Source organism: Corythoichthys intestinalis, chromosome 16, assembly GCF_030265065.1.
Source record: "Corythoichthys intestinalis isolate RoL2023-P3 chromosome 16, ASM3026506v1, whole genome shotgun sequence".
In the NCBI taxonomy this organism is placed as follows: Eukaryota; Metazoa; Chordata; class Actinopteri; order Syngnathiformes; family Syngnathidae; genus Corythoichthys; species Corythoichthys intestinalis.
The window spans coordinates 11,506,964-11,533,774 of NC_080410.1; the positions used below are offsets into that span (position 1 = coordinate 11,506,964).

The 26,811-nt window shown below is 40.0% G+C and overlaps 3 protein-coding genes and 1 long non-coding RNA gene across 6 annotated transcripts; 1 reads left to right on the plus strand and 3 right to left on the minus strand.

Annotated features, from left to right (window-relative positions):
- Nucleotides 1-557: 557 nt before the first annotated feature.
- On the minus strand, nt 558-2,980 carry mief1 (mitochondrial elongation factor 1). The gene is made up of 4 exons (XM_057861410.1): nt 2,834-2,980; nt 2,574-2,754; nt 1,966-2,237; nt 558-1,887 (listed from the first exon to the last, which is right to left on the minus strand). Exons 1-4 carry the CDS (start codon nt 2,978-2,980, stop codon nt 1,048-1,050), a joined length of 1,440 nt encoding a protein of 479 aa, XP_057717393.1. The 3' UTR covers nt 558-1,047.
- Nucleotides 2,981-5,670: 2,690 nt separating this feature from the next.
- Nucleotides 5,671-8,271, minus strand: LOC130932050 (mitochondrial ribosome and complex I assembly factor AltMIEF1-like). 2 transcript variants are annotated; one of them, XM_057861412.1, is made up of 2 exons: nt 8,134-8,271; nt 5,671-5,924 (listed from the first exon to the last, which is right to left on the minus strand). In XM_057861412.1, exon 2 carries the CDS (start codon nt 5,881-5,883, stop codon nt 5,671-5,673), a length of 213 nt encoding a protein of 70 aa, XP_057717395.1. In that variant the 5' UTR covers nt 5,884-5,924; nt 8,134-8,271. The 2 variants fall into 2 exon arrangements, with proteins under 2 accessions (XP_057717395.1, XP_057717396.1); XM_057861413.1 differs by having other exon boundaries at nt 5,671-5,919; nt 8,134-8,233.
- On the plus strand, nt 7,254-24,122 carry LOC130932051 (uncharacterized). Its single transcript, XR_009067346.1, has 3 exons — nt 7,254-8,443; nt 22,733-22,967; nt 23,089-24,122. It is a non-coding gene; the product is annotated as an uncharacterized LOC130932051 (long non-coding RNA).
- si:ch211-256m1.8 (uncharacterized) lies at nt 17,698-25,783 on the minus strand. 2 transcript variants are annotated; one of them, XM_057861409.1, is made up of 4 exons: nt 25,742-25,783; nt 23,074-23,536; nt 22,601-22,999; nt 17,698-22,183 (listed from the first exon to the last, which is right to left on the minus strand). In XM_057861409.1, exons 2-4 carry the CDS (start codon nt 23,515-23,517, stop codon nt 18,278-18,280), a joined length of 4,749 nt encoding a protein of 1,582 aa, XP_057717392.1. In that variant the 5' UTR covers nt 23,518-23,536; nt 25,742-25,783; the 3' UTR covers nt 17,698-18,277. The 2 variants fall into 2 exon arrangements, with proteins under 2 accessions (XP_057717392.1, XP_057717391.1); XM_057861408.1 differs by lacking the exon at nt 25,742-25,783 and having other exon boundaries at nt 23,074-24,020.
- Between the last annotated feature and the right edge of the window lie 1,028 nt (nt 25,784-26,811).

A 26,811-nucleotide genomic window follows, 5' to 3' on the forward strand; every position in this document is an offset into this window, starting at 1 on the left:
GGTGTGAAAAATAACCTGCTCAAAATGATGGCCATTTGATGAAACAATGTCACAATGATCTGATTATTAAAACAAAACAAACAAACAAAAATAACAGTTCAAATATCTGAGAAAATTTGATCCTGCCAAGTTTTGAAACTTGTGAACTCAAGTCCTGAAGCTATGAATTATCCTACATTGGAATCTAGTAAAAAGATATATGCACCAACAAGCTAATGTGGAAGTGGAAAAGAAAGGTCGTCTTCATAAGAGTGAAACAAAGAGCGGCTCTGTATACACACAGGCAGTCACGAGGGAATAGTTTCTGCTCATGACGAAGTTGTGCAATGATGTCAAACGATGTGGTGCCGTTTTGTTCCGATTTAATGGGAACCTATCAAGTGGTAGAGGGCTGACACTTTCAGATCCACAATGCCATACACTCTTGGTGATTGACAACACATGGCTGTTTTCAAACGAATTCAGAAAAATATTGCGTATTTGTCTTTGAAGAGACCATATTTAAATGACAATTGAGAACTACCTTTACTTTGAGGAACCTTGAGTCTTTTGCAAAATTAGTTTATCAGCGATTTATTAGCTTTTTGTGTTGACATACAGGCAATTAACATTCCATTTTATTTTGACACAGCGTCACAGATCCATAATCTATCATAAAATTCATGAGACCTGTCTGATAGCCTAAAACTGTCCAATCAGTTTAAAAGCACAATAGTCTGATGCAGAGTAACATATTGTGTTTTACAATAAAAGATTTAACTTTTCAAGACGATGTGTGAAACATACACCAACTTCATTAATACAGTGGCAACAGTGCGAAACACCATCATATTTGGGTTTTACGCATGGGCATCTGAGATTAAAAATATATTCAGATTAACACACAAGAGACAATCGATCTCAAAAACAAGTGAATGCCTCTGGCCAATTTTCTCAGAAGTTGGTGTCAGCTTGTTGCATTTCTCCTGACAACAGTATGCCAGCAAGCCATAATTGCCTGAAGAAGTACTGAGTGACAGACATATATGTATCGATTTTATTTTATTTTTAGGATGGATGCGGAAGACGTGTCGCTGCGGTCACCAAAAGTGATTCGGGCTCTGAAAGCGCACTATAGAGAGTATAACCTAGCTCGTCCACTTCCTGCTCGGTCAGTTCACAGAACAAGTTAACTTTGGGGCTCAGAGCACAGGGCAGTCGCCCCGCCTCTAGGAAACCCACGAGTTCCTTAAGCAGCTGTAGAAAGTTATCAGCCAGTACTTCATGGGTCCAGTCACCTTGTTTTTCACTTAGCAGCAAGATTGCATTGGTGAGCTGGCTGGCATTAAGCCGGTTGAGGGCAGGGTTAAGCTTGCACACAGCCTTAGCCACTTTGAGGCAAGCACATCGGTAGCCGCCATCTTCTTGATCCAAAGCTCTTAGCCGCGCAGTCTCAGCCACTCGGAAGCTCTCCCTCCACAAGTTTTCATGGCGCTCAGCCGCAAGCCGATGCGGTTTGGCTATAAGAGAAGTCCCGTCCTCCATTACAAGTAATGGCAGTAAGTCCACGTATAGCTTTCGGTCCGTCTCGTATTGTACCTCCAGGGTCAGTGTTTCTGAGGGGACCACGGGACGAATAACATAGTCCAGGACGCTGCCAATAGCAGGCCAGTTGATGGTACCCACAAGCTTATCAAACACCTCCAGGACCGATTTAGGAGAGAGGTAACCTCCCACCATGCATCGGTCCCAGTAGCTGCTGTTCCGTGGGAAATATTCTAAATTCTCTCTGCGAACAAGCCAGAAACCTGGAACATTCATGATTGTTTCCTCGCCTGGAATGGACGACCACAGGTTCTTCTCCAGAATTAGGGGCACCATGAGTTGGGCGTGGTCTGCCGTCACCACCTTGGTGATGGATGAGTTCCATTTAAATAATTTGGTCTGACAAATGCGAAACATGAACAAAAAGGTATTACATCTCACCTGCAAGTCATCGTAGAGGCTACCGCTTAGGTACATCTCTCGGAGCGGCATGTCCGGAAGTTTGGCATGGAGAAACACTCGCAATTCAGCACAGATGTCCAACGCAGCTCTCCTGGCCGCAGCCTGCTCCTCAGCGGGAATGTCCACGTCATTCTGGTAGAAATCCCACAGACGCTCCTGCAGGGAGAGGCGCATCCGAGCGCGGAGCAGGTCGGACTGAGTTGCGCCGCTTCCTTTCACAGCAGCTCGACCCACAGCCCTCCGCAGATAGTCTTAGAGATAATGAAGAGCGCGACTAAATTACAAGAACAAAGGAATTGGGGTGGTTGAAATGTCATTTGAATGGGATTGCACTACAAATCGCAAGAGGAGTAGGTGTATTCTATGACCCAAGTTCGCAAAATATCCAAAACAATTATGAAGTATCTCAGACAAATTCTAATCTACCAGCTCTATCTGGCTCACTCTAGCATGTACACCCACTGTGAACATATGGCAAGAATCCTCCAAATTGGATGTCTGCTACCAGATATAGAAATAGAAGTTGGTTGAAAAAAAAGACAATTGTTTGGAGAACAAACATACAAAGATAAGTTTGTTGTACACACCTGGTTCGAAGGAATTTGAGGCAGTGGGAAGGGATTGAAGAGACCTGCTAATAGTGGCCTTCATGTTGTGGTTTAGGACCCGAGGTGATGAACCCACCCAGGCAGGTTCCTCCCAGCTTTGTTTCCCTTTCTGCTCTGACTTGGTGGGGCTGGTTGGAGCACTTATTGCACGATTGTACATCTGAGCAGCAAAGAGAGATAGCTTTCTAATATGAACTAATGTGTGGAGATAATATAGAAATAAAGTGCATATTATGTACTCTTTTGATGGCAAGCGTTGCAATGCCAAGCATGGCTGCTCCACCAACTCCCAAAACAAGCTTAGAGTTGGAAAGCATGAAGTCGATGGCTGTGCCAATGCCATTGTCATCTTTTTTCCCTTTACGGTCTCCATTCACTCCGGCCATACTTCAGCTGAAATAAGGAACAAAATATACATATTTAGCGAAAAATTCTGTATAATTGGCTCCAGCACCCTGCGACCATGACAAATAGTGTTGAAAATTGATGGACGAATACTGTACATACTAAAGAATACTGGTTAAAGCTATATTTCAGAGTAAAAAAATATTATTTAATAATTTACATGCAGCTTACCATCTCTTGTTCACAATATTGCCTATGGCTACACCTGATGTTTTTGTCTGGACTTGAAGTAGGTTCTTCCTTCTTCAGAAATGACTTTTTCCAAATCATTTGGGTTATTCACAAAGTGAATACACACAGGGGATTATCAATATTTGATATACACAATTACATCAGCCAAACACCAGTGTTTGTTTTGTTCCAAGTTTTTTTCTTGGTAGTCATATGTTGTGTCTTTAAACTTTCCCTCTCATTGATAATGATAAACTTCCAATTCATTTAAACTGGGAGAATGGCTGTGAATGTTAATGTTTGAATGAATGTTCATTCGGCCCTTCCAGTCAATGGCTATAAATGTTAATGTTTGAATGAATGTTCATTCGTCCCTTCCAGTCAAATGGATCGGAGGTTTAGCGCATTCAATTGCAGCCAATGAGTTTATGAAGTTACATTTAATCGTACTGTGCTTAAAGATGAGAGGGGCAAGCTCTCAGTCAGATTTTTTTTTTTTTTTACTATTTAAAGGACCCAAAAACCTGTTTATAGGGCAAGTTGCTATTTTAGGTAACAAAAAAAAAAACAAACAAAAAAAAACCTTCAAAGACATGGTGTCCTCCTTCATGGACATCACATTTTGGCTCATGTAGGTTACAATATTAACATATTACATTTAGTATACAAGTGCAGCCTACCAAAATGTGATGTCCACTTACATAGGTGCCAGGTCTCAAATATAATTATATTTTTGGAAAAATGTTCTACTGACATTGTTTGCGCATTGACTCATACACACACTTTTATCTGTCCTATATACCCTACCCACCGACGTCACAAAACCACGTGCTCGCTGTATGGTTCCGCCCACTTGTCCGTCATTTTGTCTCTGTATTAGCATTGGTTTCAATTGATCGAGGAATTTAAAATGCATTTCATGGAAGACCCGGTGCTTTCTGATGCCGTAAACTCACTGGATGTGTTGCATAAAAGGCGTTATGTGGAAAAGCTTCGTTCTATACAGTCGCCAGATCCATATTTGATGCCTAAATCGATGATTTTTGACCGGCTGCCTTCACCGTCTCTGCCTGACCCTGATATTTACAACTATCTTGTCCACACAAAATCAGCCTATTCTCACGAAAGTTTGAAAAACTTTAAGAGCTTGGAGGCTTATAAATGCTACGTTGCTGGTTGGGTGAAACAGGTCTTCGTACACGAAAATTCGGCAGGAATCTTGTGCTCGGAAGGTGAGTTACGAAATTTTCAATTCAAAATCTTTTGTTCTTGCTAACATCCACTGTCAAGTCTAATGTATTTCATGTCATTTGTCAATGGAGCTAGGGCTTTTAATGTTTATATGGATTAGCGATAGCACTCTCACTACATACATACGTGTATGTTGTCGGCGATTAGCCTAGCAATGATCTTAATTGTGGTTGTCAGCCCAAAACCCTCTAAATATATATTAAATGCATCTTACCAGATATAAAATGACTACTACATAATCTGTGGTAATCGTTTGGAGCCCAGTTTTCTCATCGAATTGCAGCAGCCCATCTCGCTCTCTCCTCTCCGTGTCTCTCGGAATCCGGTAGAACTTCAAGTCTCTCCGTCTATCTTCTCTGTTATTGCAACCGACCGCCACACACGCCTTCACCATTTTGATTATTAATGTTAACGAGCAGAAAAACACGCCGTAAATAGGAGGAATGTACGTAGCCGTAACAGGTCAACACGATGTGTTGACGGACAAGTGGGCGGCACCAGTCAGGAGAGCGGAGTTGTGACGTCACGTGGGTAGGGTCTATATTCCCTCTTCCTCTCTTTCGGTTACTAGGTATGCCCTCCCAACATGGTGTCCAACTCGGTAAGTGTAGACAGCAATTTTTGTTGTTGTTGATTATTTTTGTATATCACTATTCCTTCTCTTCTTTCTTTCGCTGACTCCCCCCAAAATCATTTTCTGTCCAGCTGCTTTCACCGAATAAGCAACACAATATCAATACCCACAGAGGCAGTACACCAAACTTCCATGTGGCAAATCAAAAACTGTTCAGCCTATAAAGACATTCAGATTTCCATTCTCCGTGTCAAGGCAGCTGTGCTGGGCTGGACAGGACAGGTTTATATATATATTTTATAAATAAAATTTTAAATTCATCAAAAAATAACGGAAATACACTTACAGTCTTATGGTAATGGCCCTCAATAACGCTCTAAAGTGGATGATTGTTTTTAAGTTCATAGTATTAACTAATTGCTTGCCACCGATGGTGCTAGACATCCAATTTCGTTTTGATAGAAAGGTGCGATGTCGCCCGCCTCCCAAGTCGATATAAATTGGGACGTTTAGCGCTAATGGCAGCCAATGAGTTAATATGAACGCGCTGGAATCATTGAGAAAATGTGCTTTTATAAATAATTGCATTTAAAAAATAAAAACTCACCTGGGAGAGAAATTTGTGGATGACCTTTAACCCCCACCTCCAGATGACACCCCCCCTTTCGTATCCCCCTACATAAGCCCACCCAATCGGCTACTGAGGAAAAACTGGCCCCTCTTCAGCGCTTCCTCCTTGTCTTCGGGTACAGTCAGAGTTTTGCACCGCCGAAACTCGCGCGCCACAGCGCGGCGATAGTAGTTGCGGTCAGTGTACTGAAGGTGACGCCCTGCACGGAGCAGCGCCCGGTACAGCTCCAGCACAGCACTGCTAGACCAGCCGCCCATGAGGGACCACACTTGGAGAGGGAGAGACACCCTAGGCTGAGCTGGGCAAATGGGGGAAAAAAAAAAAAAAAAAAAGACTATTATAAAGTGACCACCCCAGTGACCTGCTGACTCAAAAGTGGGATGCCAAAAGTATCGATATTTATTTATGTTTTTGCACCACCACAAGTCACCAGAAATTTGTCGTCATTTGACTACTCTTGATAGGAATGTAGGATATATACATGGGAGAGTAATTAACAAATGTTCATTCACTGCCACTCATCAAGTTCAAATGGATTGGACATCTACTAGTGATAGTTTTAAATTATTTTTAAGTGCCAAGTGATTGGAGATCTATAATTGTCAATGGCACTGAAAGGGTTCTAAAAATATATATAGTATGGAAAACGGTATTGAGTATTTTTGAGTATCGATATCGAGTTGAAATTTTTAGTATCGTGACAACAATACACAAAAGTATTACATGATTTAATGATTTAATGAGCAGTCGTCAACTACTGCACCAGTCATTCAGGTCATACAATATTGTCCACCTGCTAAACTATGACTATTTACAGTACTGTACAAAAGGGTTTCAATTCACTTTTTTTTTTTTTTTTTAAACCCTTTTCACAGCATTCATTATTACCACGAAAACAATATCCCTGCCCACAAAACAGAGTAATATCAAATTATTTTTTAAAAAATAAATCATATTTCATTCATAGTTTCAACCTAATAGTTAGAGGCGTGCGAAATTTCCGATTCTTAGATTATTCGCGATTCGGCCGTGGAAGATTCGAGAACGATTCACAAACTTTCAAATTCCGATTATTGAATTACACCAGGTAAAGCGGAAGTAAAACACAGCGCGGTCTTTGGGACGCAATGAGGAACAGACAGAGAGTAAATATCATGTTCAACTCATGCCGCTAGATAAAAAAAAACAATCATACCTGACTGCGGCCGACAGCTGCTACAAACAACGCCCGGTTGCTAGTTGCTACAAACAAACGGCTACAGTAGATATCATATATATGTAGAATTAGATGCAAAATGACAGACAACAGCGGTGTTAGAACATGTATTATTGAACAGAGATGCGAAATGACGGACCTGCCGGCGTTAGTTAACAGCCGCCATCTTAAAGCAGTAGACTTCCCTAGAAGGCTCTGTTGTAGCGAATCTAATTAACTTTTTATCTAAAATACTCCTAAATGGGCAAAATCTTATCTTGAATCTATCTTTAAATGACAAAACAGTTTTAAAACTTTGACATGTCAAAAGTAGACAGAAGGGAAATTATGGATTAACGGGAGCCACTTTAACAACTGTAACGGTTGATTCACAACAATAAATTAATTGAATGTAGTTTAAAGCTGCTGATACAGAATGGGGACTGTAGTATTTTATTTACTGTTATTTTTGTTTATTTGTTTACTGTTATATGTTAACTTGATACTGAAATAGTAGTTTGGTTTAGCCTGAGGATTTTTGAACAATTTTGGAACTAATGTAAAAAACATTTAAATTGTTTTTTTTTTTTTTTTTTTTTTTTTAAGGGTGGGGGGTGCATCAATAATCATTTTATAATCAAATCGGAGCCTCTGAATCGTAATCGAATCGTTAGGTGCCCAAAGATTCCCAGCTCTACTAATAGTGGCAATCTACAAAATTGTCTTTTCTAAAACAACCCCTAATCGTGGCTTTAGACGTTCTGACAATATTGCAGGTGTTAGCAATGATTATATCAATCGTAGACCCCATTTTATTTAAGTATAGGAGAGGCAGAAACATAGAATGACAACAGTACAACATCTCTGCCCCTAAACTATTTTTGTACAACAACCAAAAATAACTATGAATTTAAAATATTCAAAAGGGCCCACAGGATCAAGATTTGAAGCACACCTGACGAGATATCTGACAGGCGTTGCAATCATCAAGACATGTTTCCTGGACCCAGTCAGTGTCTGAAGCTAACATTAGCAACCACGCAAATTAAGCATCTACGTGTTCACCTATCACAGTTCCGATACCTACCCTGGGAAAATAGCAACAACGGCCATGTCAATATAACATGACAAAGCTTAGTTTGACAAAAGAAAATGGCTGACTGGAAGGAAAGTCACTCTTTTGACTTACTTGTTAGCCTATCACACCCACTGACGTTAGCTAAGCGTTGACCTACACGTAAGACTCGCACGAGATACGGCGGGTTATAAAATATTAAATACAATGCATGTCAAACAAACACCGAGCACTTACATGTTAAAATTAGACGGAGAATTTTCAGAAGGAGCAACAGTCCTCCCCAATCATGCCGGGGGTCAAGATTAAATTAAAGTCACAACCGGAAACAAATGGGCGACCCGCATTCTATTTCCGGGTGAGTTATTGCGTTAGAAAAAAACGACGAGGGGGCAAGTGATAAAATGTTGCCGCACTGTACATTGTGTACAGTATGTATGTATGTATGTACGTTTTTGTCGTCTGACACACAGTGGCGGTCTTGGCAATTTTGGGGCCTAAGGCGAACATATCCAGGGGCCCTCCTCATGGGTCAAGTGTTGAAAAGGTGAGAAGGGTGGGGAGGAAATATGTTCCGGTACACTAGGGCTGTCCTAAACAACAAATTGTCTCCTGAATTAGTCAGCCGACCAGTTTTACGATTAGTCGACTAATTTAATTTTTTTTTTTTTTTTAAACCAATTTAGCAATGAAATTTTTGTTGACGCTTATTAATTCACAAAACCATTTTGGAACACTTAAATTCTTTATTAAAGTACAAATAATCATGTAAATAATAACAGTTAATCACAAATAAACAATGAGGTTTAAATGCAGATCGGATTTACTAGTGCACAAGAATGGAAAGTAAACAGATTCAGAACACTGATTTTGCCTTTCCAACATTATTCAAAACAATTCTTTAAAAAAAATTCGAGCGTTATTATTATAGTATACTACTACACAGTATATTATAGTAGTATAAAGATAATGGATGGATGGATGGATGGATAATAATTATAATAATTATTCATTGCCAATCATATTTGTCATAAAGAGTGTCATTTGAAAGCTATTCTTGGTGTAGAATCTGTATTCTGTAGTATTTACTCTACATATTATAATATTAATTCTGAAGTATGTGGGATTAACTTCAGAAACCGCTAACCGGAAAGCTTTACACTCCGTAAAAAAAACATTCTTCGTCATTGCTTGTGGTGTTACTAATAGATTTTTTTTTTTTTTTTTTTCGTTAGCAAATGCTGTTAACCAGCTGTTGAGTGTTATTGTATGACTGATTGGAACTGTACTGCATTGTTTCGCCACAGGGTGTGCTGTCGTGTATTTTATGTTCGGTGTGAAGAAGAAGAAAGTTGAAAGAGGCATTAGCATCCTGTTCTCAACTTCTCCCTCACTGCACTTTGGCTGTCATGGAGAGCACGTTTGCTCATGTGTTTGAAATAAGCGATAGCCGATGTGCAAAGTAGCAAATGAGCTGTAAAAATAGCGAGCTTAGTGGCGTGAAAAACGCGGGAGAGCCAAGTGAAGCTAACGAACAGCTAAGCGATGCTAAACGGAGCTAAGCGAAGCTAAACGGCGCTAAATAAAGCTAAGCGACTGATACTCAGTCCGTCGTCGTGGAACAGTCCATTGTAGTGTGTATGTGGGGGGGGGAGATAATATAAATGCAGCATTCAAATGGCTTTCTTTTTTTGTTTTGTTATTTTTTTGTTTGGTATGCTGCCATAATTAAACATGACGAATAGTTGGGGGTACTGCTGGCTCCGGTGGCCCAAGCCCTTGCTCGTTGGGGCAAGGGCAGCTGGTTGGGGGCCCCCGTTCTGGTTGGGGGCCTAAGACGATGGCCTACTTCGCCTGAATAGTAGATCCGCCTATGCTGACAGACGAGTTTCCGGAGCTGCTAGCCTGGACGCCAACATTTAAAGTGCGTACGACAGGAGAAAAAAAGTCTTAAATTGAATTATTATGTGAATTAGAATCATATTTTGAGACGATTCGACTATATACAACAATATAGCAAAGCGTAGATGACGAGAAATTAGCCTTTTAATCTGCCTGTTAGTCACGCCTACCATTATAGGGCTCTAGCGTCCCCAACAGGTGGATGACGTCAGCGGAGTCACGATTTCATCTGATTTAGTATGCAGCCGATTGAGGGGGGAATTATTCACAATGAGGAAAACGCGACGAAGAGAGCCGCGAAATGTCATTGTTTCAGTCTCTCTACTCCAATATTTTTACAGGATATTCTTTTTATCCAAGTATTTTCCCCAATAGCTAAATAAATGGCATGGTCATGACAAATAACAGTCTTGTCCTAAATGGAATATGAAATAATAAAAATGCATTTATTCAGGACGACATGGCAAAATTACTCCATAATGGTCAAAACTGTCGACTTCACCTTTACTGTCGCACCTCCCGAACGATATTTCATGCCACCTAAATCTGGCTTATGTAATTTCCCTTCCGATGCTTCGAAGAATGTAAACAAACCAAGAGACGTGACAGCTAGCCGACATGCTAACCCGAACCGAGTGATGTTTGAAAGTCTTCGAAGTGCAAAATCATACATAACTAGCCCAGATTATTTCACATGACGACTGGGTTGTCAATTGTCTTTGCCGATCGCCAACCCGCCTGGCGGAGAGCAATTTACAGCTCGTTCCCCTGCTACTAAGGACAGGGGAGCTCGCCGGGGAAGCAGCTGGACAACGACCGCTGAACAAACCGGCCGACATCGGAGGAGCGTGTAGCTGCCAAATGGTCAACGCGAATATGGCAAAATAATGCTTTACTACACGGCGAAGTCATAAACAGCGAGACACAGTGGAGGAGGGTAGGTACAGTTGTTGTGCAGCTAACATATGCAGCTAATGAGTATGAGGAGAGCTTTTTACATGACCATCCATGATCAAACGTAAGTAGTCGTTTATTTAAAGAAAGTTTGTAATGTTTACTTTGTAATCGCTGTATTCGCGGCTAATTTTAACTCAAAGTTGCAATTTCTGATCAGTCGGAAAATTTGACAGAACACCGGGCGCATGAAGAGGGATATAAGCCGAGTATAGTTCTCTCCCGGTGGGGGGGGGGTGTGCGACAAGCCGCCAAGGGGGCAAGGAGCATGTCAGCCACAAAATGCAAGCCACCTACTGTACATATTAAAATGATTCCAGTATTTGACATAATACAAAACACGATGTTTACTCACTTCCTGGTAAGTCCAATGGTCCCACAGTAGTAGGGCTTGTTTTGGCCAATATCCACCGGTGAATGGGAACCTTTTGAAACCCCAAAAAGGCGTACATGCCTCTCCCTCTTACAGCAAGATTTTTCTGCAGCTGTTTGTCTGGCGTGATGCGAAAAATAACTGTATTAATCCGCAAAATCAGCTGAATCCTTAGTCCTGCTCATACAACAGTACGGCTGTATAGTGAAGAGGACTCCTTCCTCCGTACACGTCGCAGCGCCCTCTTTCTCAACTCGAGACTGTTGCCGTAAGTCACTCATTTTCATGGCGCGGGATTCAAAAAACTAAATAAATATAGCGATCGCTTCCACACACATCCAAGCGGTCCATTTCATTCAGGAGCATAAAATACCGCGTGTATTATGAAATAAACATGCTTTTTCGTGTCACAGGCACTTTAAAGTACGGACAAGATTCTGCTCGTGTTCAATGGGGATAAATGGAGAATTGAGTGAATGGAGGAAGTGTGGACAAGGACAGCCACAGTCGCCAAAGAACTCTCAGGCATTTACTGTATTCTTTAGAGCAGGGGTCGGGAACCATTTTTGGCTGAGAGAGCCATGAACACCACATATTTTTTAATGTAATTCCTTGAGAGCCATACAATATAAATATACAATAATATACATATACAATATTTTTAAAACTAAAAATACAAGTAATGTGTGCATTTTGTGTAATTTCAACACTTTTAAAGTACAATAAGTCTCTGAATTCTTTTTAATAATATAGTTATGCTGTTGCTAATCAACGATGAGTATTTCTTACCATAATGCGACTTTTGGTGCTGCATGGTTTTGCTGATGGCTTTGTAGTCTGGTTGATACTTGGTGGTGTTAAGCTTCATGCAGGCGTTGAGAAACTTATGCACGGAGCACCATTAGTGCACACCGTAAGAAGTTTATCCATCGATACATTTTTTTCTTTCCTGAATTCAGTGAAGGACTTGAATAAATCTTCCCCTCTTGTTGTCCCTTTCATAGTCAAAACCTTGCAATCACACTGAACTGTGATAAATAGCTTACGTCTGTTGATTCATCCAAAGTGGGAGAAAAAAACGGCAACTCGTCTTTATTTCTTTTTGCCATCTTCTCAAAAGAGTTTCTAAAATTAGATGACAATGCGGAAAACGAAACTGAAAACGCTATTTTCGACAGCAAAATACGGCAACCCCACTTGAACAGTGTCTGTTCCTCATCTGCGTTGCCTATGCGATTGATAGATAAATAGATAGATAGACACAAGGACATGTATGTTTGCCACTTTCCCACTAAAATTACTGCGAAGTGGCTTTCTAGTCGCCGGTTGTAGTATATGGGCTAAGTGTCCCATGATCGACCCTGGGCTCACACAGCCAATGGCATGGAACTTGGGGGGATCTAACGTAGCACATCTAGGTTGCTATTTGATGATATCTAGTGTGAAGTGCGGGAGTGTTGTCGGAGCCTTAAAAACATTAACATACGTCGCAAAAGTCACGTCTGCTCATTACTGCACAACTTCATCGTATGACCGATGACCGTCGCCGTTTCGCGCAATGCACAAAGGAGCGTAACGAAACGTTTTTTTAATAATGAAAGATTTGTCTGTGAGCCAGATGCAGCCATCAAAAGAGCCAGATCTGGCTCACGAGCCATAGGTTCCTGACCCCTGCTTTAGAGTGATACAAAACTAGAACCTGCAAAGAGCTGCTCCACCTGTTGATATCACTCACTACCAGGCCACGCTCAAAGGACAGTCAGTCCAGTGATTACACTGGAACAAATCCAGTTTACTTCTAAACATTCTCTGCGAATTTATATGTATGTCAAGGGCGTAGGTTTGGTGTCAACATTGGTTGGGACGATATAACAGCATAACATGCATGTACACTTTTTGCTGGGGACGGGACATTACAAAACCAAACAGATTGGGTGAATGGGGGTCAGGGCTTCATTTCCCACAAATATGAACCTTAATAAATTAATAGGCAAAATGATAGATGCAAAATAAATCTGTATTGGCTGATATTAACTTTCATGTGTATTGATTAAGGTGATAAACCAAATTGATTCTAACCTTTTCAAAAACTACTAAGGAAATATTTTGAAAACTTCCAGAATAAATGTCTGGATTTTATCAGAAAATTTACATTGCAATATTTGAACATAAATGATATTAACATATACAATAAATACACTTTAGTCTATAATCACTTAACTATCCAGAATGGCAAAAAATAAACATTTTTCTTAAGACCAGTCAACATTTGTCGAAATAAATTCATTAAGTATAACTGAAAAAAAACGTCTTAGGGTAAAACAAAAATTCATAAAAATGTAGCTTTCTTTCAGGTAAAACACTACTTCTTTTGTCCACAAGCACAGACAAACTCAACAAAAAATGAAAACTTTTTACCACGATTATGATTAATTAATGATTATCTGAAAAAAAAAAATCTCTGCATAGGCTACAAATAAAATGTCGATAATAAATAAATACATTTGAAATAAAGGCTATTCATCAGCCAATCACACGTGCATTTGAGGGGAAAAAAATGGACCGGCATATTCAGCAAGTGAAAAGGGGTACATTTAAGTCTGAACATCATGAAAATAATTCACTTAATAATGGTAGGGTCAATTCTATCCATGCAACATATGATAAGACAATCTAAATAACATACTACATAACTGAACTCATTATATAATGCAAATAAGGGTGCTTAAAAGTTGGTGGGGACAACTTGAGCATCCTGAAAAGTTGCTAGTTTTATGTCCCTATCGTCCCTATGCAAGCCTACGCCCTTGATGTATGTATGTATGTATGTATGTATGTATGTATGTATGTATAAAATTATCAGACAACAGTTAGTGATATTTTTCTTTATTAAAAGTTGAAGAGAAAAAAAAGTATTTTGCAAACAGCTGTATTTTATTCAATCTATTTTGATTCATTTGTATAACGAACATGAATTTAATATAACAATAAATAAAGATATGAGATTGGTCACAGAACAAAATAAACTTTTAAGTGAAGTACCACATGCATATAAAAAAATCTCATGGCACAACACTAAACAAAAATGTCAATACAAGTATACCCAATTCCAAGGATGACCTTGTACTTTCTATGAAATCATGACATTTTTTGTTGACCGCAAAGCTGATAGACTTGCAGCAAATAAAAAAAAGACACACAAGGAGTTATTAAAATCTTTTCACTTGCTCTTACTTTTCAGTTTTCGTATTAGTAATATTTGAAAGCAAGGGCGTAGGTATTGTCTCAATATTGGTAGGGACGAAATAACAGCACTACCTGTATGGATGCTTTTTGCTGGGGACGGGATATAATAAGACCAAACAGACAGGGTGAACCGCGGCCAAGGCTACATTTCTCACCAATAAGAAGCTAATTAATTGATAGGCTAAATGATTAATGCAAAATAAATCTGCATTGATTGATACTAACTTTCACACTGCGAATTTACAGTGTAACATATTAATCTGGTTTTTTTTTTTTTTTAAATCTAGTCGAATAATTTTCTTCATCTTGTTTTGAGTTTTCAAGGCTAGTTAACAGATTAATGCGTCAGATTCTTCCACTTACTTTTAGTAAATATTACCAATTGTTCTTATTAAGCCCATACATCTAATAGTCGGCCATTTTTCACCTAAATCAAGAAAAAAATGCTTTCAAATAATATTTTGAACGATATCTATTCTTGAATTAACATTTCTGACAAGTTTTTTTTTTAAGATTAGATGTACACACATTTTGCTTAAAGTCCATTAAGCTTTTTCTTATTTCAAGAAATCTGAGTCAAATTTACTTGAAGCACTGTCAGATAATTTCAAGTCATTGAGCAAAAAAACGTGGACTTGCTCATTCTGGAAGTGAAGAAGGGATAAATGTAAGTCTGAAAATAATTCACTTAATAATGGAAGGGTCAATTCTATGGTTACAACATGTGGGAAGACTATCTTTAAATGACCCATATAACTGAGTACATTATATAACGAAAATAAGGTTGCTTAAAGGGATCCTCTATTTTTAAGACAAGTAATTCTTAAAAGTTAAATGTTAGTATGAGTTATAATGATTGGATATTAAAACCCATCTTAATGTTTTTGTTTTAATAAAGTTTGTAAAATTATTTTAAGTGATAGGTCGCCATTCTTGTTACGTCGCAGTGCGTGACGTCACTGGTCCCGTTGACGAAATTCCAGCGTGTCATTCGTTGGCTTTCCCAACATGTCGTCAGTTCTACCCTTCCTATTTGAACCAGATCTGAAAAGTGAAGCGCAGGACAGCACTGTCGGTCGTTCACAAGACGAGCTTCAGGGAAAAATGCGTGCAGCAAATACCTGATAAGACAAAAGTTGGGCAAAACTGGAGATGCGAGAGAGTCCTGTTGGGAACTCCGGTTGGGAGCGAGAGTGTATGCTGTCCGGTTTTATTAGCAGATATTCAAGCTAAGCATATTGCGTTTTCAAACTTATCCAAATATAATTATGTAGATTGTTAGCATCCAGAGCTGTCGTGTGCTTTACATACAGTACAGGCCAAAGAGCACACCTTGTGTAAGCCATGTCTTGTACATTGTAACGCGTGGTAGCTAGGATACGTGTATAAAAGTACGAAAAAGGGGAGAGGCTCCCACTTATGCACATTTATTCACAAAAAAATAATATTTCCACCTTGACCACTCTTCACTTGGGAGCTCAGCAGTACGCAAACACGCGTTCCCAGATGAACTCCAACATTGTTGTAAGGTCCACGTCAGAGTCACTGTCGTCACTGTAGCGTGCCATAGTGCTTTAATTATTTAGTATGATTTGGGGAAAAACTCCCACGAAGAATAGTCAACAAAAAAGATAGCAATAGTAATCCAAATCCACGTTTTTTACTCACTCGAAGATCCAGGAATTAGACCGATCCCATGGCAATGTCGTAGCTGCGATCAGGCCCTAAATTCCACAAAATAGACTGATCCGAAAAGCCGATGTGGGACCGACAAATCAAAAAAATGGACACATCCGAAACCAATATTGAAGACGCGGTGGGACCGTCGGATCCAGAAAATTGACGGATCCCTTACTTGACTGAGGATCCAGAAAAAATGTTCGGGCGGCAGTTGTAACGCATGGTGGGTAGGATACTGCATACAGGGACCAAAAAGGGGGAGAAGCTTCCACTTATGCACACTTATTCACTAAAAAATAATAATTCCACCTTGACCACTCACTTCAGTCCCCTTGTTTCCATTTGACTGGAAATTGCATCCAAAAGCAGCGCATCGTGGCATTTTACTTCGCGAGTTTAGGCAGCAATAAGCAATTGTTGAACACGCTACACATTTGGAAAGATACCAATTACATCATCACTGCGAGCCCGCAAACCATGGCGCCAACTAACGGTCAAAATATGGACTAAATATTATAAAATACTGCCATTGATTTAACATTTTATGTGTTTCTAACAACATATTTTAGTACACGAGAACAATTGTGGTTTATTGGAGCCTACATGTATTTAAGTTAGAGGGTCACTTTAAAGGTTGGTGGGGACAATTTGAGCATCCTGAAAAGTTGGTAGCATTTTGTCCCTACCATCCCTATGCAAACCTACGCCCCTGTTTGAAAGCTCCCCGTGCCTGTGTGGGTTTTCTCAGGGGACTCCGGTTTCCTCCCACATCCAAAAAACATGCGTGGTAGGTTGATTGAACACTCTAAATTGTCCATAGGTATGAGTGTGTGCGTGAATGGTTGTTTGTCTCATTGTGCCCTGTAATTGGCTGGCAACCAATTCAGGGTGTACTCTCTACTGCCCGTAGTTAGCTGGGATGGGCTCTAGCACCTCCATGACGCCTGTGAGGATAAGAGGCATGGAAAATGAATGAATAATCGTTGAAAGCTTAGCTCACATTTACAGGTTGTAATTGGAACAGAGGTGAAATAGCTCTTTCAGAAATTGAGTCTGGCCTCAGTTCTAGTATTTCCCCACACAATTGCAAGGTTGTTTCCTTTCTGGCTTTGGTTGAGCTACATCAGTAGCCTCCCTTCCGTAACTTGTAACATCGAGTATCATCAAAGCTGAGTCCTACATGATTTGCAGTAGCCTAGTAGGCCTAATTGTTGATCAAAAGAGTTTCAGTTCTTGAAAAGTACTTTATATTAAGTATTATTGTAACTTTATGTACAATTTGATCATCAGTACTGTGCTTAAATATTGGAAAATTAAGATATATTAAGATATATTTTATCATTTCATTCATTTTTCTTCAGATTCACACCTTACTTTCAGTTGCTGTGATATAATTTGCACACCCACACTCTGAGGTTATTATATGTAGTTTATTTCTTACAGATGTAGTTGTAAGAGGGAGTCAGGAAATTCTACCTATTTAATCAAACTAAAAAATTACAAAGTTTGTGTTTGGACAGTAAAGGGCAGTGTGTTTTCTTAGCATGTTTGTCACATAGTTGAAGGGGTCTGTGTTTGATTCTGCAAAATACCAGCAGTATACAACTCATAAAAAGGTAAGAATGACAAGATTTTTTATTGGTTGTTTAAAAAGAAAAAAGGCAGTGAAAATATTTATCTTGACAATTGCTCCCGAGAACAGATGTCCTTGTTAGTTATCAGTCGGTAAGGTTGTTGTTGTTTTGATGTGTTGCTGGAGCATACAACTAAAGTTCAAACTCTACATGAGAGAAAGAAAAAACAATTGATCAAGACAAGCAAAAACTGTCATTCTAACATGTAATGTATAATATGTCTACACTGCATCACAATAATGCTGTGATTAAACACTTTGTCAACTTTGCAACATCATTTGTACCACTTAAAGAGGCAACTTCCACTGGCACACTCAATGTCTTTTCAGGCGGAATATGAGAGCAATCAGTTGATGAAAACAGTCAAATAAGTGATGACTAATAATAAATGCATGGTTTATTTTTCCACAAAACCAGAAGAAATAAAGGGTTTTGTTTGTTGTTGCCACTTGAATATAAAAAACAGATTTAGAAATAAATATAACCCGAAAAGTTCGAAATTCCAAAATTTGCATCATTGAAGCATGATTTGATTTACAGTTCATGCTGTGTATTATCTTGAGACAAGTATGTCTCGGCATAGTAATGATGATCATGGCATGTACTTAGTTCCTTTGAGTCTTGGAATAATCTGGATATCTCTTACATCATTGTGCTGAAGCAGCCAACACAAGTATCGCTCTGTCCCCATTCCCCACCCACTGGTGAGAAGTGGTTTCACCTCCCGCATCTCAGTGTACCACTTATAGGACTGCTGTGGAACTGCATGGTGTCTGAGAGCCTCCTGTACCAAGGCAGGGGTGGAATGACGTTCACCAAGACCCACAGTTTCTCCCAGGCCTAGCAGAAGGTCTGCAGCCTTGGCTTTGCACCGCCCACTGCCCTCCACATAGGCCTGGTAGAATGGAACTGCCAGATGGTCCATCTCAGTCAGCCAAACAACACCACCATATTTTTCGATCAAGACCCGCTCTCCTTTGCGTGTGAGCTTTCTTCCGAACTGGGGTTGACCATCTTGTACCCACTCCAGGCAATCTGCTGAAGGCATCATTGGAATAGCCTGATCTAGAGAGACACGTGGCAGTGGGTTTTTTCCATCCAACTTACTCAGCATGGATGTGATATGCGTGAGGGACCCAGCAGTTTTGAAAATTATATCTGAGTGTCTCTTCAGCATGGATTTGGTGAGATGGGACAAATATCCCTCTGCTATTGAAACTGCGTGGTCCATGTCACCCAACAGTTCACACTCTACATGGTAGAATTGGTTCAAGTGTGTGGCATCAGGATCTTCTCCTCTAAAGCTGGGAGATATGTAGTAGGTCCCCTGAAGGTTATCCTGCAAACGGAGGAAATATTCGAGCACAAATTGCATAGAGTCGGCTAAGTAGATGTCTTGACCCAAAAGTTGAACAGAAACTGGCTCTGAGTCGGACCCCAGACCCATTGGAGAGGAGATGGTGTCTGTCGTGAGAGGTGTCAGAGCATAGGAGTAGTGACAGCAGTTGTTAAAATATTCCACCGTGCTGTGGAAAAGAGTGTTCTGTATTTGGAACAGGTTGCGATACCACTGGCTAGTGATAGCGAGTATGGAGTGGGACTTTGGGTCTTCCCATGATTGTGGAGGCTGGCACTGAGTGATTTTGGAATAAAGAGTTTTGAGGTCATCTGAATCAGCAGCTGGACCATCAAGAGAGGACACATATCCAGGGTATTTTAGGAAGAATTCTGCCTGTGGTCTAGCAACCTTTGGGCCTTGTGGGGAAGACAGCAGGGGGATAAGTTTAGCATGAGCGTAGTTAATCTCAAATCCCTCAAAGATCAGTCCAACACCTTCAGCTCTCATGCACTCCTCCAGCAGTTGGGCAACTTTATAAGTTGCCAAGATCAGAGCTTTGTAGTCAGCTTCCTCAAGGTTCAAGATGTCACTGGGCAGTGGTTTGCGTGGCACCACAACTGTTATTCCAGGAGTGTTTGGATAGGGTGTTAGAAAGGCAACATGTTGACTGTCTTCCCATACTCGCCACTGTTTCTCCTCTCCTCGTACAATCCGACTGAATAGATCATTATCAGAGGGAGACCCCAGAAATTCAAAACTGGAGGGTGCATTTGTTGTTGGTAAACCATTCCTAATTTGATCGCTAACCTTGTTCAATGCTTCATCATCCCAGCGTGGGCCACTTTTGGAGGTACAGTATCCTGGGTTGAAAGAGTGAAATTCCTCCTGCCTGGCAAGATGGGGTTGCCACTTTGGCTCTACACCATGAAGTGGTAGCAGTCGAATTTGTGCTGGTTGATTGGGGTTAGGATAGGAAACCAAAGCACAACGTTGCACTCCCAGTTTCCCACATAAAATACTTGAAACAGATTTTGCTTCTTGTAGCAGACACACAAAATCGGGTTCAGCCAAATGGAAAATGCTGTGGGCCCCACTTAGTGTTTTTCTGGCCAAAATAGTTGACCCAGGAGTCCAAGGATTGGGATTCAAGTATGCAACCAGTTCATCCGTTTCCCAGATCACATTGGAGACATTTTTTAGGGGTCGAAGCACCTCCACTCTGGATATTCCACCTATCATCGAGGCCACAAACATGACACCGGCATTTGTTTCAATAACTGAATTTCCTTTTGAGTCAACTGCAATGACTCCAGCACATACATCTCCCAGGTTTTCTGTCATCACCTCTTTACATGCCTTCCTGAGACTATAGCCTTTGTGATGGTAGAGGCTGGCGATTTTTTGCGCAACTGTGTGTCTTAAGAACACATCCCCATCTCCAGAGCAGCTAATAGCTAAAGTGTTATCAGCATAAATTCCTGCTCCAACTACTGCTGTATCACCAACACGCCCTTTCAGCTTCCCCACTAACCCACCTGTGGACGATGCAGCTGCCAGCCCATGATGACAATCCAATGCCACAGCTCCAACTGTTTGAGGATGATTGTTTTTTGATAGATTTGCACCACTGAGCTTCACAGCTAGCTCTCTTTGGCGGAGATCAGTGTGGAAATAGTCAGGTTTGACAGGTTTTGCCTCCCCTTTCAATCCTTCTAGAAATTCCTCAGCACCATCTCCCACAATTAAAGAATGTGAGCTTTTTTCCATGACACATCGAGCTGCTTTTATTGGGTTCTTTACACTTTTCACACAGGCAACAGCTCCAGACCTCAACTGATTACCATCTACTATAGTGGCCTCCATTTCATTTTTGCCTTCTATGTTGAATACTGAGCCTTTACCCGCATTGAAAAGAAAGCAATCTTCCATTGCTTCAACTGACCTTTGAACTGCATCTAGACTTTGCCCGCCATTTTGAAGTACTTGCGATCCCAGGGTTAACGCTGTTTTCAGAGCAAACTCAATGACATCTGTCACTTGCGGATTCATCATCATTACTTCTCCGGCACCACCATGTATCACCAAAGTATAGTCAGCACTCTCATCGGTGGTTGAATCAATTGTCGTTTTGTTATTGACAGTGCTCAATGGAAAGTGAATTATGTCTCCGTTCATGTCCTTTGTTTCGTTTTGTTTGAGGAGACACTCCAGTGCTCCCATTTGATATGCAATTGCATATCTGAGTGCCAAAAGCATCACTAACTTTAAATTTACCTTCAGATTTTTCTGAAGCTTGTCTAACATCAAAGCAAAGCTGCCTTTTGCATTAAGCACAACTCGAACTTTGTCTCTTTTCCCAAGGTAGGTTACAGCAAGCTGGTCTTGGGCGTAAACATTTCCAACTCCACATTCCACTCCTTCCATCAGATCGGTACCAGTGAGGTACACAGAAGGACATCCGAAGGGGTCCAAAAACTTCTTCAATGGATTGTCTTTTGGTAAAGCTCGACGAAGGACAGCCAAATGGGGACCTACACCATGACCACTTTTGGTGTTTTTTATGAGGGCCTTGTGTTCCAAATATGCAACATGGAATAAATTTAAGAGGTCATTTGTGTATTGGATTGTGTTGTCTGGACGAATACTTGATGCCAAAACACCTATTAACTTACGAGACTTCATGCTGACCGAGTAGGTGGGATCGCAGCGGCCATGTTTATAGTGGCGCATATGGGTAGGAGTGACGAGCACGTGAGTAGCGGCAGATCTCCCAAGAGTTTGCATCAGGGTAAGTTGTAAAGAGATGTTTATCCAAGCATCATAGAGACCTCTTTGGCTTCTCAGAGTTGAAAAAACATCAGGATAAGAAGACACATCAAAAGTGAGAACTGGATTTTTGGATTTTAAATCAGGGCATGTCTTGGTGTTATGCTTGCCGTGTAAAGTAAATGTCAAAGGTGTTGGGTCCATAGGATTCTTATCATCTTCTGCAGCAGACCCATTGACTTTATCTGCATTGGCCTGTACAAGGCTTAAATCGGCTTTCTCGGCCAATTGGTATACACGCTCAGTTACAAGGCCGGCCACCATCCCATCCACAGCACAATGCTCAAAGACCATCCCCGCAGTGCAGTCCTTGAACACCACCAGATTCACCACCTGCCAAAAAGAGAATCTGTCAGTGTATTTGGCATGCCACAAACAGGCAATTTTGTATAATGATGTGCACAACTTTAACAGGATGATAATGATACTTTGGTCAGTTTGGCTTTTAAGTGTCATCAGGTTTGCTGTTCTTGTCCAAAAAATTACATGTACCTTGAGATCTGTGATTTTTTTTTTTCATCTCTGTTAAATAGGACCCATTATTTGATTCAATGTATAGGCTTTTAGGCTTTTGTAGACCTTTTTTTTTTTTTTTTTTTTTTTAACAATAAATGGTTTATAATCACTTAAAAAATAAACCATACTCTGTACCATAGTCTTCTAGCCATTAAAATGAATGATACCTTAATTATCAAATTTGTATGCAAGACTACAATGATTTTTTAAAATGAATTATGTAAGCTATCCTACCTTGTCATAGTATCTTAAACAGGGACCATCTTCTTCTCCCAACCTCACTGCGTTGAGAATGTCAGCCAATTCGGTAGGTGCGCTGCAGTCCTCCAGACTTAACGTCAGCACAGCACTCTCCATTATTTCCAGTGATGCTGCAGAAGCTCCTCCTTTCTCCATGATCTCCTCCCTGATGGCAGCCCAGGACTTGCGCTCCAAAGCAGAGAGGCTGCAAATGGCCAAAGCGTTGTTCTGCTTTCCTGTGCTGGCCTGGTCCACCACCTTTAACAACTGGTTGTAGATATCATTGAAGGATCGAGCAAATGATGGCCCACCGGTGCTGGAACGCTGTAATATGTCAACCGGGAACACTCCGCCAACACAGGTGATAATGGCGTGAATACTTTCCGGGTAGACCTTAGGATAGGAAAAATATAGCATGAGTAAGTATTCAAACTAACCACACTTCTGACATATTCAAATTTTTGTACCTTAATTTCATCTAGGTTCTTGCCAGGAATTCGTGTGGCAGCAAAAACCTCTGATTGTTGAGTCTGTTCCATCGGCACGTCACCTTCCAGTATCTTTGGCTCGCTGTACAACTTTGCTGCAGCCCAAAGCAAAGCAGCTGCTCTTGTTAACTGGTTGCATCCCTCTGATTTGGATGGTAGAAGGACAACTGGGAGGGCTGTGGCAGTTGACAAGGGGTCCGCACATGACAACAGACTTTTCTTGAACTGCTCGGTCACCCAATTCTCTTGGCCTGCTGCACTAGATGCTAACTTTTGCTGGGTCTCTTCAAGATGGGGCCTCTGCTTCTCCAGCGTGCTTTTGAAGTCAGCATACAGATCAGGACTCGAAGTGAGCTGTAGAACACGACAAACTTCCTGCAAGGTCACATCCAGCTCTGGAACAGGGTAGTCAAGAAGAGCCATTCTGTTGAAATTTTGGAAGCTGGGGAGAGAAGTGGACTTGTTTATTCTGGACATTCTAATGCATTATGTGTGAAAATGTAGTAAAATAAATAATTATGCTTGCATGAAAAGGTAAAATGTTCATGGAGATTTGACCCACAGGTTAGGCCATCCCTTTACTCTAGAAAAATCTTATCGAACCCCGCCAAAGAAAATGCCACAAAAGTGTGAATAATGAAAACATATATAACCTTATCATGATTTATCATTATTCTTATTATAATTTTTGGACTTACTCAATGTGAAAATCCCGCAAGCACCCCTGATGGTCTTTGAAAACCAATCCAAGAAATGGCTCAGTTTAAAGAAACCCAGTTTTTATCCTTAATGCTAATTAATTTTTACTTCTCCATGAATGTGGAATTGTGTGTCTTTTGAATTGATATACTTCTCATGATGATTTACTGTACTGTTTATTCAAAATATTTTTAAGAAGCTTCTATTAGCCTCCTATCTGTGTAGTGGTATTCAGTGTAATCATATTGAAAATAAGATTATCGTAATGAAAAAAGATTAAACTATCAGCAAATCCGATATTGTCAGTTTTGTCAGGTTTGCATTCAGGTCAAACCATCTTCAGGCATAATTTGGCTTGGAAGAGATCTACATTATTGCTATACGACCTTGGTCTTGCTGTTTCTAATGTCCTTACATTACTATCACAAGATGGCCTAATTGAAAGTTTTAGCCAGTCTGTACCTTATCAAACTTATTTAATTCCTAATTTGGTTGACGGAGTTTCTAATAGAATACACATCGACGTCCACGCAGATAGTGGAACATTTCATAGTGTGTGCTGTTTATTAAGTGGATTTCTCCTGATTATGCCAAATGAGTTCAAACAATTCAGACAATGCAGGCCATATGGTTTTCTCGGAAGAGTCTAACAGGGAAGATACTTGTCTTGTGACTCCAATAGATCAATAACTAGATCAGTAGAAGCAACTGTGGTCAACTCCTAAAATCCAAAAACGTACTAAAGAGTCTAAATTGACTCTTGGTCTTACCACTTTTCTGCCAATATGTGGCTGTACGTAAGCAGTCTAGACTACTCCTCAGAGGTTAAACTCTTGAGTTAACATTCATTTTCAGATCCAAGACATTCACTCAGAGACTCTCTCCCATTTATTTTCTTTAATATGTTTGCTCCCTTATGAATCAGAAAGTACAACCACATCTATCAAGCATGGGAGCAAAGTTATATCTGAAATCTTATTTGAAGACATCAAATCTTAAACACAGTCTCAAATTTTTTTGGGCTTCCAATACTGATTCTGTCATCTGGCTGGGTGGAAGAAGCCAATGCCAATACTGTACCAACACCCGTTGTTTTTTTGTTGTTGTTGTTTTTTTTGTTTTTTGTTTTTTTTATATACTTTTGTTTTTTTCAATACTAAATTACTGTATACACACTTGAATGTAAGTAATTGCCATCATGGCTTGGTCAGACACTGCTTAAATCATTGTCTGCCATTGACAGCACTAGAAGTCCAATCCATTAGAAGTGGGAGGGTTGGCAGCGAATGAACGAGCGTTATTTATTGTATTATATCAAAGATTTGCGAAAATAGTCTTGTGTCAGAAGTGTTCTTAACTTTTAAAACATTATTTTTCACAAAATAAATAGAGTAACATGTTTAGGACAGATGATTACACAGTGATGAACATAATAGGCATTTAAAAATGGCTGGAGATAAACATTTCCACACTGTTTTTCCGCGTTTTTCTTTAATTAATCAGAAATGATACACTTGCTCTTTTTTTGGCGAACTGTGTTTGTCATTGGAAAGAGCTGACGCAAGAGGCATCAGGCTATTAATTATGTTGGCTGTCCAGTTTTGACACAGCATGACTGCAATTTTAAAATATCCTAATTTTGCAACTGTTATCAAATTGGGAAATGTTTTACACTCCCAAAATTAAATAATAATTATAACTGCGGTAATTGATTGAAATTGCTTGCGATTGTTCATGATCTGAGATATTAAAAATGTTTTGTATTATACTCACAAATATTTCCCGAGGACGAAGTTTTTCATTGTTTGTATTGAAAACAAAATGTATTGCACATACAGTATTTATTTATTTTTTTTCACATTACAATTATAGTATAGATGACAAACAATTACAAATACATAACACATCAAGATACTGAATCAGTTGGCGAACATAAAGATCTGCTTACCTCAATGTCGAAATTTCTCCCAGATCAGGCCAGTCGGAATGATAGAAGAACAGTCAATGGGAGAAAACTTGGGTTCGTCTCTAATGGAAATGCAGTGACTCCTATTAAGCAATTTAAATTCTTTTGCCCCCGCCCCCCCTCAATCTTACTGGCTCACATTTTGTTTCCTCTTTCCATATTTCACAATTTAAACAGAAGATATAATTCAAATAAATCCTAAATTACAAAAAAATATGCATTTCAGCTTGAATTTCCTGCTGGATTTGCATTTTATATGAGGAACATGAAAGCAATAGGGGCACTTAACCAAAGAGAATGTTTTATACGTAGGCCTACTATACATCTTTGGGTAATGTGACACAATAATCAGATACCGTTGGTTTGGAAGTGATCACCTTCTACATTGCATGTTAAAATTTAAAATTTGAAAAGACTACATCAATATGAATTTATTTGTTTTTAAAGGGCAACTGAAGACCTTTCCGGATTTTGGTGTCATTTTATGAATATAAACTTTGGACGAGTTCGTTAAAACAACCTTGACATTATCAACACGTAATTGTAAGGATCATTTGCGTTTTTTTAGTTTTTTTGCACTCTGTTAATGTTCCCTTCGCAAACCCGGAAGTGTGATGTAGATTCCCCGACGCAACATAGAAGACTATACACAGCTAGCATAGCAGCAAGAACGATGTCAGTGGTATTTCCACCAAAGGTAACCATTCAGGATCGCTCTTTCGTGACGCTACCGATGGCAAAGGCTCCCAGGAAAGATGAACTACAATTAATCCCTACATGTTTGAACCTGAGGCGTCAGATGACAACGATTTGCTTGACACAGCAGATGTCGTCATGACGCCAATTGACAGCTCGACACTTCACGAACGGAAGAGTGAGTGGTAAGCCTAAGTCCAGCATCGTGATTTTTTTTTTTATTTGAGAGAATGCGATTTCATGGTTGTATATTTTTCTGTGCTCTCCACATTGCTAAAACTGGATATTAGGTAATGGGACAGCTCCTACCGATCAAAATATGGTAAAGCTAGCCCAAATGTGGCTAAATGAATTAT

Excerpts from the sequence above, each read along its gene's own strand:
- mief1 (XM_057861410.1), bottom strand. The coding sequence starts at position 2,980 with ATGGCCGGAGTGAATGGAGACCGTAAAGGGAAAAAAGATGACAATGGC. Across the intron at positions 2,238-2,573 it reads CTCAAATTCCTTCGAACCAG|ACTATCTGCGGAGGGCTGTG; the intron begins GTGTGTACAACA and ends ATTATCTCTAAG. Across the intron at positions 1,888-1,965 it reads GCCTCTACGATGACTTGCAG|GTGGTGACGGCAGACCACGC; the intron begins GTGAGATGTAAT and ends TCCATCACCAAG.
- LOC130932050 (XM_057861412.1), bottom strand. The coding sequence starts at position 5,883 with ATGGGCGGCTGGTCTAGCAGTGCTGTGCTGGAGCTGTACCGGGCGCTG.
- si:ch211-256m1.8 (XM_057861408.1), bottom strand. The coding sequence starts at position 23,571 with ATGTCCAGAATAAACAAGTCCACTTCTCTCCCCAGCTTCCAAAATTTC. Across the intron at positions 23,000-23,073 it reads AGAACCTAGATGAAATTAAG|GTCTACCCGGAAAGTATTCA; the intron begins GTACAAAAATTT and ends TCCTATCCTAAG. Across the intron at positions 22,184-22,600 it reads GTTTAAGATACTATGACAAG|GTGGTGAATCTGGTGGTGTT; the intron begins GTAGGATAGCTT and ends TCTTTTTGGCAG.